Below are 13,114 nucleotides of genomic sequence, written 5' to 3'. Positions count from 1 at the left end.
TTCCCCCTTTCTTTCAAGTATATAAAACAAAATGAATTGAATCAACCCTACATGTTTTTCTCTGTCCTTCAAGTTAAAAATTTATATATTCCTCTGTGGCCCTTTAAATATCCTCAATCACGATCAAAAATTCTCACAACTTTTGAATTTATCTGTACTCAATATCAATGTTTCATTAAAAACCTGTATACATTATTTTAGCTTGCAGAGGCAAACCAAACTTTTAACCTATAAATTAAGAAGAAAATTGTTCATACACTAATGAGGCTTTGAACTGTCGTTTGATCACAAAAAAAGGCAATATTTTGTAAGGGACTAATGTGCTTTGGATGGAACCATCTCTTGCAAACTGCCACAAACATAACAGACAAGGATTTGAAACGTTTAGAAAATATATTTTGGCATATTTTCCAATCTCACATCATAATCGATAGTAGAATCTCAGTTGTAATCCACTCTAATTCTTATGCGGCTAAGTAGGTAATAGTAACGAGTCAGATGCTTCTTGTTGATTCAAATGCGGTTGTTTCTTCGCCATCCACTGCAAAATTTTCGAGTTGAGCTTGCCCGTCACGTTTAGGGGCAGCCCGCAAGGGATGGTTTCATCCGAAGCACATTACTCGCTAGTAAAATATTGCGTTTTTTTTATCTAACGATGGAATCTAATGATGGATCAAAACCTCATAAGTGTATGAACTATTTTCTTCGGAATTTATAATCTGAAAGTCTGGTTTCCCTCTATCAGCTAAATTAATGTATATAGGTTTTTAGTGAAACATCGATACTAAATGCAGACAAAAATTCAATTTCTTGAGAAATTCGTAATTTAGGACATTTAAAGGGCCATAGAGGAATGTATTGATTTTTAACTTACAATTCAAAGGGAAGCATGATGGATACATTAAATTAATTTTTTGAATATAATTGAAGGGAAAAGGGGGAAGGGGAACCCGAATAACAGTGACCGCCTCGTGATGGGTTCTGAGGAAAATTTTATTTGTGGCGAAGAGCTGTAAAAATCATCGTTTATTTTAGCATTATTTGGATGTACGTTTGGATTTAGTGATAATCTAATATACTTCAATATGCTGCTGAGTTTTGAAAATAAGGTAAAACAGTCGAGATGCATTGGATGGAAAATACACGTGAAATTGGTTCACGGGTAGCCGCTGAAAGTACCCACGGCGGCTTTTAGCGATACCAAGCCGTTCCATAACGCGACGTTGAGCAACAGCGCGCGTCACGCACCTCCTTAAGCTCTCGAGCACCACAAATAGGCTGTTTCTACCTCAACAGTTGAAGATACGCCAGAACGGACGAAATTTTTGGCCCATAGGCCGCCACCCGTCAATTCCAAGTAGGAATGATTTTCCAAATCTTTCAAAAATCACATTTTTTACTTACACCCTTTAGGTCCACTTTACTCGCAGAAGATCGAATTTTTCGGCAAAACTCAAAATGAACATTTCGATTTGAATTCAAAAGGAGTATCAATTGTCATATGCTGAACTCATTGGGACAATATTTCCCAAAAACGCTCCACCCTAACGGTAGGTCTATACCGTGTGAAGTAAAAAAGAACAAAAATGTAGGGGAAGGAAGTACTGCTTCCTTCCTTTTGGAAAGAGGTAAAATACCAGGGCTTGCAATCAGTTTTAATGTTAGACAGACCAAAATACTTCAGTGCTATGAAAATGCTCATCTTAGAAACGACCTCTACTCCAAGAGCCTAATTTTGGGATGAATTCCGATTTTTCTGGGCATAATTGAGCTGAAAAATGCTGATGTAACAAAAAAAAACTGATGTCTTAAATGAAATCAACCCCAAAAATATTTTCAGCATCAATCTTTTACTTTTTGGCCAATTTGGAGAAATTTATTCGTTAACCATGTAAGTTCAAAGAGATTCTGATTTGAGAAACTTGAGCTGTCCAGAGACCTAGCTGTGTGTGTTATCATGTGCTTATTTTACATTTCAGGCCCCAGTGAGTAGTACGAGACCCCAGGATATTGTATCGATGAATTATCGTTTAGCTTTAGATAACTACATTCGCGTTGTAAATCATCGAAGACTTCAGTCAATTAATCAAGGTGCTTCTCAAGATACCATTGAGCGGACCACTTTTCCTCATAAATACAAGAGAATAAACCGAACAGATGATTCTGATGACAACATTGAAAAATGCACCATCTGTTTGTCAGAATTCGAAGATACCGAGGATGTCAGGTAAATTTTAATCATACTCATTTGGTCGAACTGTTATCGTGTAAGATCCTTGTAAAGTCAAAAGATCCTCTCCTCTTCCTCCGAACTTTGACCTATTAGTCGTCTGTTCCAAAGTAAGGTTAAGCTGACAGTTGAAAAGGCGACCTAACGGCAGCTGACTTTATGAAATGTAAGGATTTTTTTTGCGTTTCCTAACCCCTTTCACTCCGTCAACGGCTGCGTTGCCCAGTTGAGAGCGACCGAGACCAATTTAAGGCAGATATTTGTGGTATCAAGGCATTTTTATGATGTCCGACATTAGTCAGTTGCAAGGATCCTATGCGGGGCTGCTGCTTTATCAACTGCTGATGGGCTTTTACATTAGCCCCTCCAGAAGTTCAGGGTCCTATAGAACTTGTCCCTGATGCTATACGTAATTACTTGGTTGCTTTGTTACTATCCAAATTTTTAAGTCTTCCTAGGCCAGTTAAATTTGAAAGTTTTGAGTAACCACTGAGGCCAGTCAACCATGCTTGGCAAGCTGAATCTGCGGACATACTACTTTTAATTACTTGGTCAATGTGTAATTTTCCATTTAGATCACCAAAGCTCCTTAAGGGTGATGAAGTCCCCCCCCCCCCTACTGTATTTGATTTCATCCATGTATTTAATTGATCATTTTCACCATCTTCTTTTGGTTTCAGGCGTTTACCGTGTATGCATCTGTTCCATGTGGGATGTGTGGATCAATGGTTATCCTCAAACAAACGCTGTCCAATTTGTAGAGTAGACATCGAGACTAATATGAATAAGGAATCTCCATCAGTCCCCTCACAGGCAGCAGAAATCAACATTGTAACAGTATGACAGCACTTTCCAATTACTGAGTGCCAAATATATATCAACAAGTCTGTGCTTGTGAGTTCTCTTTGGTAAATTGAAGAGTTTTTTGGTAAAAGGGCATAAACTGAAACTTGTTGTTTTGTGAAAATCACTTTGATTTTTGAAAAAGTATGTTCTCTTAGCTAAGGTGTTCTGCACTCCAAATATTATTTTGGATCATGAAACATTCAACAATAAGGGTGTCTAATTTCAGTTGTCTAGGACATCCTGGTTTTACATAGTGTAGCTTCCTTAAGAACGCGTTACATGCCCTGTTACTTGTGATCATTTTTTTAAACTTTTATTCGATCTGTTGCTTGTTATTTACTCTGTCTTTTTAATTTGTAAGGTGAGTTAAAAGGTAAAATCCTTGAAACACATCTTATCTTTTGATTTATGAAGAAAATATCCGACATTAGAGTTCTTAGACTCTAATATTTCCTACAGCATTTATACTGTTTTCCTTGAGTGTCTTATTGTTACTGGCATCAAGCAAAAGTCGGGTACATTCTATTTCAATTATCTTTTCTGTCAATTTGTCTGCCGATGTATGTGTTATCTTGTTGAGACCAATATATTCCTCCCTAGACCAATGAACTTCTCTGATTATTTGTTTGCTCTTCAACCTTTTGATAGAAGAGTGATTTTTGAAAACTTTGATCAGAGCCACACGCTTTGAAAAATTTGGAGTCAACAGTCATGATGATAGGTGATGTAGGAGTCAAATCAGAACAATTCCCAGTTAGTCTATTTTTGCTGTTTTATTTGTTCCATCTGAAGTCCTCTATTTATTGTGCAAAATTTGAAAAATTAAGAGGGGAATAGTCAGAGAACTTGGGTATCAAACTCTTCACCTAATCTACTTTTTTAAACCAAAATCAGTCTGATAGCCAGAAACCATCCTCGGTTTCTTGTGCATTTTAAACCAAGCGACCAAACCAGTTGATCAGCAGCAGTCTCAAGATTGATGACTGTTGCTGCTCTCTAATCCTTGGAAGTGTAAGTCTCCACCTGTCGCAAAGATGTTAGTGGAAGGTCTCTCCTTGTCTCTGCCCCAAAACTAAAGCTATCGTAGTGATAGACAAACACACGATCAAACCCATATCCAGTATAAGGTTACATTGACAACATGACAAGCATGGCGTAAATGAAGGTTGAAGAGTGATCCTATAATCTCTACTGTAAGTTGCTAATAATTGTAATCCGAGGCCAGCACCGCACAGTGCATTCTGGCAGGATGTATATTGTACATAGTAATGGCCAGTTAGTGCCTACTAAGACGCAGCATACTGCAGCGCTTAGGAGGCATCTAATTTTGATGTCATCGAATTAAAGTGCCAAATAAAGGTGTCATCGTATTGTGGACACTTAATATCAACAGGTCAATTGATTTAAGGAGTTAAAAATTTAATTACTTCAGCTAAGCTTAAAGCAACTCCTGTTGGCAGCTCCCAAATACAGTGCCTGACCTCTTGCCCTGCAGAATGTCTAGGTGAAATATTTCTCAACATTCACTGACAGAAATCTCAAATTTAAAAACTAGTATCTCAGAACATATAGAAAAGTGTCATGCAAACATTTGGTCTCAAAGAACTTCTATCAGTGTATAACAAAACTGAAAACATGATAAATTGAAGTCTACAGCTAAAAAAAAAGCAGTTTTTTTGGATGAAAAATTTGTAATTTTAAACTGTCATGTTTGGGGCTCAAACTTGCACTGCGGGCCGATTATTGAAATTTTATATTTGTAGGGCGGATATAGATGATATAGGTTAAATGGCAGAGCGTGATCAGTCAACTATGTCGTACCACTGCTTTGTTGTGCCTTGGTCAGTTGGAATGAACAAGATACGAGGGGTATTCGTAAAGTAAGTCAATATTTATCTTATCTTCTAAACTAATAAAGATAATTTAAATCTGTAAAAATTTTGTAAATTGTCATACTCTCAGCTTTCTAAAAAGCGTCCGTTTTTTTTTAAATTTTGTCCTCTGAGTGCCGAGTGACATTGGTTTCCCCACACCCGTCTGTCACCACCGCGTGTCCAAAATTTACGCGCGTCTTCAGGGGTGCTTGATGAGTGTTACTCATTTATTTCTTAGAAAGAAGCAAAAATATTCATGCAAACAGAAACTGTGATGTCATGAAAAGGCTCAAATCAGCATTCAAAAGAAAATACCTTGGCCTTTTGTCTCGTCAAGTGATGCTGCTTCATGACAATGCTAGCATTGTCATGACCCCATATAGCTCTTGTGACCAATCAGTTGTTGACCTCCTTAAAATGAGACCTTTCCTACATCCTCCTTATTCTCAGGATCTCACTCCACGTGACTTATCACTTTTTACCTGAGCTAGAGAAGATCTTTGGCAAAAAAAGTTCCGTGGACGACGATGAGGTGAAAGAAGCTGTACAAAAGTGGTTGCAAAAACAGAATCGCCAGTTTTACGCTGATGGAATAAATAAGCCCTTGATATGATATGTAAAATGTGTCCTACGAGATGGGGATTACGTGGAAAAGTAAAGTCAGGTCTTCACAAGCATGGAAATTTAAATTTCAAACAAAAAATTCCATTTTGACAATTTGCAGGATGAAGCCACATGCTACCGTCCTGTGACCTCCCCAGGGGGCATCAATTTTGGACACGCGGTGGTGAGAGACGGGTGTGGGAAAACCGTTGTCACTCGGCACTCAGAAGACCAAATTTAAAAAAAGGACGCTTTTTAGAAAGCTGAGAGTATGAAAATTCACAAAATTTTTACAGATTTAAATTATCTTTATTAGTTTAGAAGATATGACAAATATTAACTTACTTTATGAATACCCCTCGTACTATCAGAAACTCAAGAGGCACCTTTAGCTTGTCGTGAATTCCACCTGTCAAAGGCACAACAAAGCAGCAATAAGACAAAGCCAACCAATCACGCTCCGCCATTTAACCTATGTCATCTATGTCCGGTTGACAAACGTATAATTTAAATAATCAGCCTGCAGGTGCTCAGTTGAAGAAAGAGGAAAAATTCAACCTTTGACAATAGTAATTGTGTGAACGAAACTGTTTATTGACAGAAACATTAACGCTGGCCTACACTATTTTTCCTAAAGTTTCAGAAAAGGATAGAAACTGTGTATTTTTAGAACCCTCAGAGTTCAAGGATTAAGAAAATGTGTCTCTCCCCCGTCCCCAAAGAAGGTATGAGCGAGCATATGCCTTTTCACCGCAGAATTTTTCAAGTATCCAGTTTTGTGTTGCGCTCAGTGTATACATTTTTATGTTATTTCAGCAACAATATTTGTGTTTCTGTCAAAATCTTCTTGACCTATTAAAAGTTACCAAAACAACCTTTGCTCGCAAAATCATGGAGTTGCATCAAAAATTAACAGCATTTAATTCTTCCGTAGATAGAATGAAAGGAGCATAAAGGTCTGAAGCATCAATTTGCTTTCATTGTGTATTTATTTTGCAACCTCTGCTGCATTTTGTTGCTTTCTTTCTTCATATTTTTATCATTGTATCTTTTTCAAGTTTTAACATTTTAGGTGTCCTGATCGTTAATTCGCATGTAGATAGTCTGAATTTTAATAATTCCTTGTTAATATGTATTTTTGTTCTTTTTAGAGCTTGGAAGAAATCATGTTTTTATGTTGTGCAATGATTTCCGTAGGTATATCGCTGGTATTGTTGTAGCGCAGGGGTGTAGAAAGCCATCCCATTTTTCAAGGTGACCTTTCCATTTTAAAAATTCCTTTTGTCTCAAAATTTTCAAAGATATAACCTTTTTATGTATTTTATTTACAAATTGCCGAAATTTTGCGAAAAATATGTAAAGTTCACTACAATTCTTCGAGAAACCTTGCGATTCTAGCTAGTGTGAGCTTGGCTTCCCATTTTTTCTTAGAAGTGGCCTTGCAATCATGATCATGTGATACGGACCTTTCTTTACTCCTGTTATAGTATTTACGTAGTTCAAATTTGAACCTCATGAAATAATTTTATCGACTCTCAGGAATTAGCTCTCATATCTGCTGCAGCTAATTGGAAATAATGGTGTTATGTTTGATTTTCCATTTTTTTATAACATAAAGAAGTTTGGAGAGAGCTGTTATTGACCTGCTCCTTCAACCTTCTCTCTTTTTAAAAAAAGAAGACCTCAATCTCCTTGTTTCTTTGTTTTTTTCTCTTTTGTTGAAAGTTTTTAATGACTGAATTACCTAAAAAAATCATTTCTGCGCTAGTTTAACAACAGCTAATGTGTTAATCATCCGTAGTTAATAAAAGGGAAGTGTAAAGTAAATTAAACTTAAAGTAACTTAAGTAAACTTACTTAAGTAAATTAAGAACTTAAGTCAAGTTTTCAAATATCCTCTATCAAGCAGATGAAATACATGCACAAACAAGGTTTTAACACGCACCCTGCCAGTATGTTCAAGTGTAATTTTTCTGTACAATACGAGCTTTTTGAGTTATGGTTCATGTTGATTGCTGCTTCCTTTTAGTTATGTAAGTAACTAATACTCTACAAGTAGTTTAATATAGGACCATGAGACATTGCCACGGAAGTAAAGAAGTAAAGATTACCCGAATTGAACGTTGAGAAGGCACAACCTTTATTACAGTGGACTCTCGATAATTCGAAATTGAAGGGAATTGGCTTTTCTTCGAATAAGCGAGGTTTTGAAATAAAGAGAGTTCGAATTAAAGAGATTCCATGTGTAAAAATTTCGAATTATAGAGGGAAGGCGCCATCTGAATTCGAATTATAGAGGGGCAAATGGACGGATTCATGCCAAAAGGTCTTTAGGTCAAAGGTCAAGCTCTTTCAGACACCCAGGCACATAAACAGTTCACTTCGAATTGTAGAGGGAATGTACTATCTTATTTCGAATTATAGAGGGTGGGCCATATTTACTTCCCTCACTTCGAATTACAGAGGGAATTTTTTTCGCATTTTCGAATTATAGAGGGCCGCGCCAGCTTAAAAATTTCGAATTAACGAGGGGAGAAAAATACATTGATTTTCTTCGAATTATCGAGAGACTTTCCTTCAAATTAAGGAGGATTTCGAATTATCGAGGTTCGAATTATCGAGAGTCCACTGTATATCGAAAGCACAGGGTTGCACGATCAGTGCCAAGCCCCACCTGAGCTGCTCTGCTGCTATCGGCATAAAGTGAATTTTGTCAGGTCTGGAGCAAAGACATTACGCTCAAATAGGCACATGGATCTAAACAGCCTGGCGCCTCCTTTGAGAACTTTTTTTTTTCAAAAATATCTTTACCCATGTTCTCTTTTCATTATATCTAATCTTTTTATGGGGTCAGCCATTAAAATTTCCCAAAAGTTGAAAATGAGGACCATCCTAACAGACAGCAGAATACAACACCCTAATCAATCAGCAATAATTTTATCATGTAATTGCAATTTCTTGCAACCTGTGCTTTAAACAAGGACGATTTCCTTGCATGGAATAGTTGCCTTCAACCCAGAGTACATACTCATGGCAGCCCCGAAAAAAGTGTCGCACACCAAGAGCCCCTTCCTCACCAATTCTGCATTTCCTTTACACTCGCGTGTTCCAGTACCTCCCTTTTTTTGCATTGAATGAACCGGAAACGGCGACTGGATTTTTTATCTATTAGTTGCTTGTTTCAATAGCATTCGAAGGATTTAGGACATCGCTTGTGGCCCAGTAGAGGGGTAGACTGATCAAATAAGGCAAGGGAGAACAATAGTAGATCAATAAATTGAGATGCTAAATTCGGCCGGCTAGAGCAATAGATCAATTGAACAGATTTATGCAATGAGGACCTAGGGTCAAATTTTTGATTTTTTTTTTTTCTGATGAATTCCGTATCAGGAGAGTATTTACTTACCTACTATTGAGAAGAAAACCCTCCCAAACGATTTTTATCCCGCTTCAGCGACCCCGTAAAAATTTGCCGTCGCAGGATCACGCGAGGTTCATTTTGCAATTGGGACCTATACTATGGTTCCCTATTGCGTAATGCGAAACTCGGATTTCCCATTTTGCAATCCGGAACTATAAACAGGACGGCAAAATGTTATCTCGGCTCCTGTTCGATCGATCTTGCATGATTTTTGGTAACATGGGGTATTTTTCGACAGGAAACTCTAATTTCTGGTCAAATTTTGAAAATTCGAAAATCCAAGATGGCGGATTTGGCCTAAAATGCTATCTCGGCTCCTGTTCGATCGATCTTGCTGATGTTTGGTACGAGGGGGTATTTTTGGACGGGAAACTAGAATTTCTAGCCGAATTTCAAAAATTTGAAATTTTTTCAAATTTTGACCATGAGCTTGTTCAGTAATTTTTGATTTTTGCATATTTTGAAGTATTTACTACGCGTAAGCTACAAGAATTTTCTCCGATATTTTTCGCATTTCAATCCACGAAAAACAAGTTTGAGGTTGCGTCTTCTGAGCTCCCCTTTAAACGCGTGTAATGAAAGAGGACTTAGAGACTAACGCGAGGAATGAAAGATCCCCTGAGTAAGGTCATTTTCGGCCACATCCACCATCTTGGATTTTCGATTTTTTTTTTGACCAAAAATTTGAGTTTCCCGACCTAAGATACTCCCTGGTACGAAGATTCACCACTATAGATCGAGCACGAGCCGAGATAGCATTTTAGGCCACATCCGCCACCTTGAATTTTCGAATTTTCACAATTTGACTAGAAATTCTAGTTTCTCGTCCAAAAATACCCTTCGAACCTTAAATCAGCAAGATCGATCGAACAGGAGCCGAGATAGCATTTTAGGCCACATCCCTAATCTTGGATTTTCGAATTTTCAAAATTTCACGATTCACGGGTTTATCGATTAATTCACGGATTTTTCGAACGACTCACGGGGTTGTCAATCGATCCACGGATTTGTCGATCGATTCGCAGGTTTTTGATCGATTTACGGACGTCAATCGAATCAGTGCCGATCGAATCACGTCAATTGGTTCACGTTCCAACTTTTCGATCGCTTCATGTCGGATTCATGACACTGGTTTTTTTAAGAATTTGTCGATCGAGTCGGTGTCGATCGATTTACGCTTTCACTTTTCGATCGATTCATGTCAATCGAATCTATAAACCCTCCCGTCCAAATTGCATGTTAATATTTGCTACCATTCTCGAAATATTAGCAAGTCTGAAGGTATCCATATTTTTGGCACACCCTGTGTTTGGTAGAATATCTTTCCGCAGGGACAATGCACCTCCCCCCTTCCTCGTTTGATGGGAGGAAGGGGTGTTTCCTCTGTTGGGGTTAACCCTCCAGTGTGTAATAGTGACACCAGGGTCGTCTCCCCTATGCAGTCAGTGCTAAAACAATCTATAGTTCCTAATTGCAAAATGAGCTTCCAAGGATTCCTCATTCTGCAATACGGAACTATAGCCTTTTTTTGTAATTTTTGGCAACAGTTAGAGTACCTACATTGAGAGAGTATGGCCACTGAGGTTACCACCTCTGATTGGCTCAGCCATCTTAGGCTAAATGGAGCCCTTAGGACCCGAAAATGGCGGACGCCATAAATTAATGTAATGCAAAATGACTCAAATTTTCTTTCCTTACTCAAATGCACTATTGCGACATCTTTATATATTTTTAAGGCTAATCGTGTGCAATTTTTGAGAAAAATTATCTTAGATGTAGTAAGGTTGGCAGCAAGTGCGGTTGGTGATAACCGTCAAAAGTTGGCAATGACCCCCCTCCCATCCACAAAAACCAAAACAAAGCACCGCCATTTTTGGGTCCTAAGCCTCTCCATGGGGCCCAGTGGCCATACTCTCTCAATATAGGTACTCTGGCAACAGTGTGATGTTTTCGAAGAATCTGTCAAAACAGGGTGTTAAAGGGACTCCATGGCTATAAAATGAACCATCAAACCGCAACATTGATCGTTTTGAGGAAAAACGCCAATGGTTTTTGGAAAAGTTGCTCTCCTGAAAACCTACCATATTGCCTATAGTTCCGAATTGCAAAATGCTATAGTACGGTGGGTACGATCAAAATCGACGATTTTTTGATTGGAAATTGCCACTTCGGGAGGTCATACTAGATGAAAAAATAAAAGTTTTTGTCCGTAGAACCACTTTCAAATCCGTGCAGGATCCAAGATGGCGGCCGTTAAAGATGGCGGCCAAGCGCTTTTTTGAAGTGCTATATCTCTGTTGCTAATTGTCCGATTTTGATTTTCTTTTTTTTAAGTGAGAGCTAAAAGGGCCTAAAATATGAATAAATTATAACAAATTCAATTTGGCCAACAATTTGTCCAAAATTTTACAAAAAATGTTTTCCTTGAAAATTCCTAAAATTTCAAAGCAAAATAACTTTTAACTGAGCGGGAAAATTGATATTTTCTTTCCAGTAAAAGAGATGGGTCTTGATCTCGCGTTTAATTTGATACCAAAACCATTTTTGTGCTACGAGTAGTTAGCCCGCGAGAGCCATTTAAGTATCGCGCGATCGGCCGCGGCGCGCGATTTCCACCCCGCGTTCATGGCCACGGGCGCGCTTCACACGTGTAAAAGGCGCTGTATCTCTCCAACCGTTCGTTCGATTTTCAAACTTTTGGTCTCGTTTGAAAGCTACTATAAGAACCTTTTCAAATAATGTGCATTTTTACATTTACCTTTAAATAATTTGCCATATTATGAAAAAATACGTGAATTTTTCAATTTCGATCATCTTAACAGCCGTTGATTTTTTGTTTCTGGACGCAATTAGAGCCCTTTATTTTCTTGAGGTGGATAGAAGATTTTCTGACCTTCAAAACGATACCAAAACCTTTTTTTTGTGACGAATAGAAAACGCGTGAGGACGGTTTTGGTCGCGCGCTCGGGTAGAGGTTCGCCACTTATGCGCCGTGCAACCTCGCGTCGGCCCGCGTTCATGCGCTACAGAACTGGAATATTCGCTGTTTTTTGATCATTCATCGCAAAATTTTCATGAAAATTGTTAATTTTGGAAAATCCTTTCATACCCTCTTGAGACGAAGTGAATACCTATAATAAAAAAATAAATACTCTGGTTAACATGATAAATATGAAAAAATGTATAACGAACTAATTACTATTCCTCAAGTTTTTATGAGATGCGGAGATGGATGAAACCGCAACAAATTTGATTCTTTATTTGATTCATTACACTTTTAAACGACGATATATTGCCGATAATCAGCATTCTCATGGAATTTTAGGAACGATTTCTACAATTTTCTCCCTTAGAGGTGAACTCTACTATTTAATTAAAATTGATCGCAAAATGATCAGCGGGCTTAGAATCCTTCCCTACAACCAAGTGCATAGTGCACGTGGAAAACTTTTCCGATGCAACAGCGGCGTTTTTCCCTCTTTCGTCCTCAAAGGCACTTCCAGATGCCTGTTTTCAAGCCCTGGAAAAATATACCTACCTGCATGGCGCCTCTATTTTTGGCGGTAAATAAAGGTTTTCTTAGCAGGCGCAGGGGCGGATATCGGTTTTCTTAAATTACGCTGGTAGATATGATATGAATGATAAACCGCAACAAACTTGATTCATCATGTAATGTATCTCGATTTTAAGTGGGGATAAAACGGCGATTATCGGCATTCTCGTGGGATATTAGCTATGGTTTAGGTATACAAATTTCTTGCTTAGATCAGTCGAGCTGGTCACAGAAACGTGTTCTGATGCTTGAATCTTGTAAAGCAGCTAAAAATAGTAGGATCTGTTCCAACAGCAACTCTGAAAGTTCAATGTTAACCGAGATATCGTGCTTTGAAAAATTCGATTCATGCCGTTACCCACCGAGGAAGTGAAACCCTTGGTTTCCTCCAATTTGCTTTCATCCGAGTTTCACGCATGTTTCAATTTTGTTTCACGTTGAGTAAACAGTGAAATTGTGTGTCAGCCTGAAAAATGAAAGCAAGGCGGAAGAAAGCAAGGGTGTCACTATAGTAGTGACACCCAAGCGGTATCCAAAGCGGTCCCGCTTTGGATCACGTCATCAACCGGATTTTTCAAAGTTGGATA

At 38.2% G+C, this 13,114-nt stretch overlaps 2 protein-coding genes across 4 annotated transcripts in view; both read left to right on the top strand.

Annotated features, from left to right (window-relative positions):
- LOC109038267 (uncharacterized) overlaps window positions 1-7,557 on the top strand; it is a 44,071-nt gene extending 36,514 nt beyond the window's left edge. For both annotated transcript variants that reach the window (XM_072296270.1, XM_072296269.1), the window contains exons 10-11: window positions 1,980-2,227; window positions 2,911-7,557. In XM_072296270.1, the coding sequence (XP_072152371.1) occupies window positions 1,980-2,227; window positions 2,911-3,073 (411 nt within the window). In that variant the 3' untranslated portion in view covers window positions 3,074-7,557. The remainder of the gene's footprint in view (window positions 1-1,979; window positions 2,228-2,910) is intronic.
- Window positions 1-13,114, top strand: part of b6 (pentraxin-related protein b6) — a 270,110-nt gene that overhangs the window by 149,056 nt on the left and 107,940 nt on the right. The window lies entirely within an intron of this gene.

The sequence above is a fragment of the Bemisia tabaci genome, chromosome 2 (genome assembly GCF_918797505.1).
Source record: "Bemisia tabaci chromosome 2, PGI_BMITA_v3".
Classification (NCBI taxonomy): Eukaryota; Metazoa; Arthropoda; class Insecta; order Hemiptera; family Aleyrodidae; genus Bemisia; species Bemisia tabaci.
Note: the sequence above shows the minus strand (reverse complement) of the source record. Positions and strands in the feature narration are given on the sequence as shown.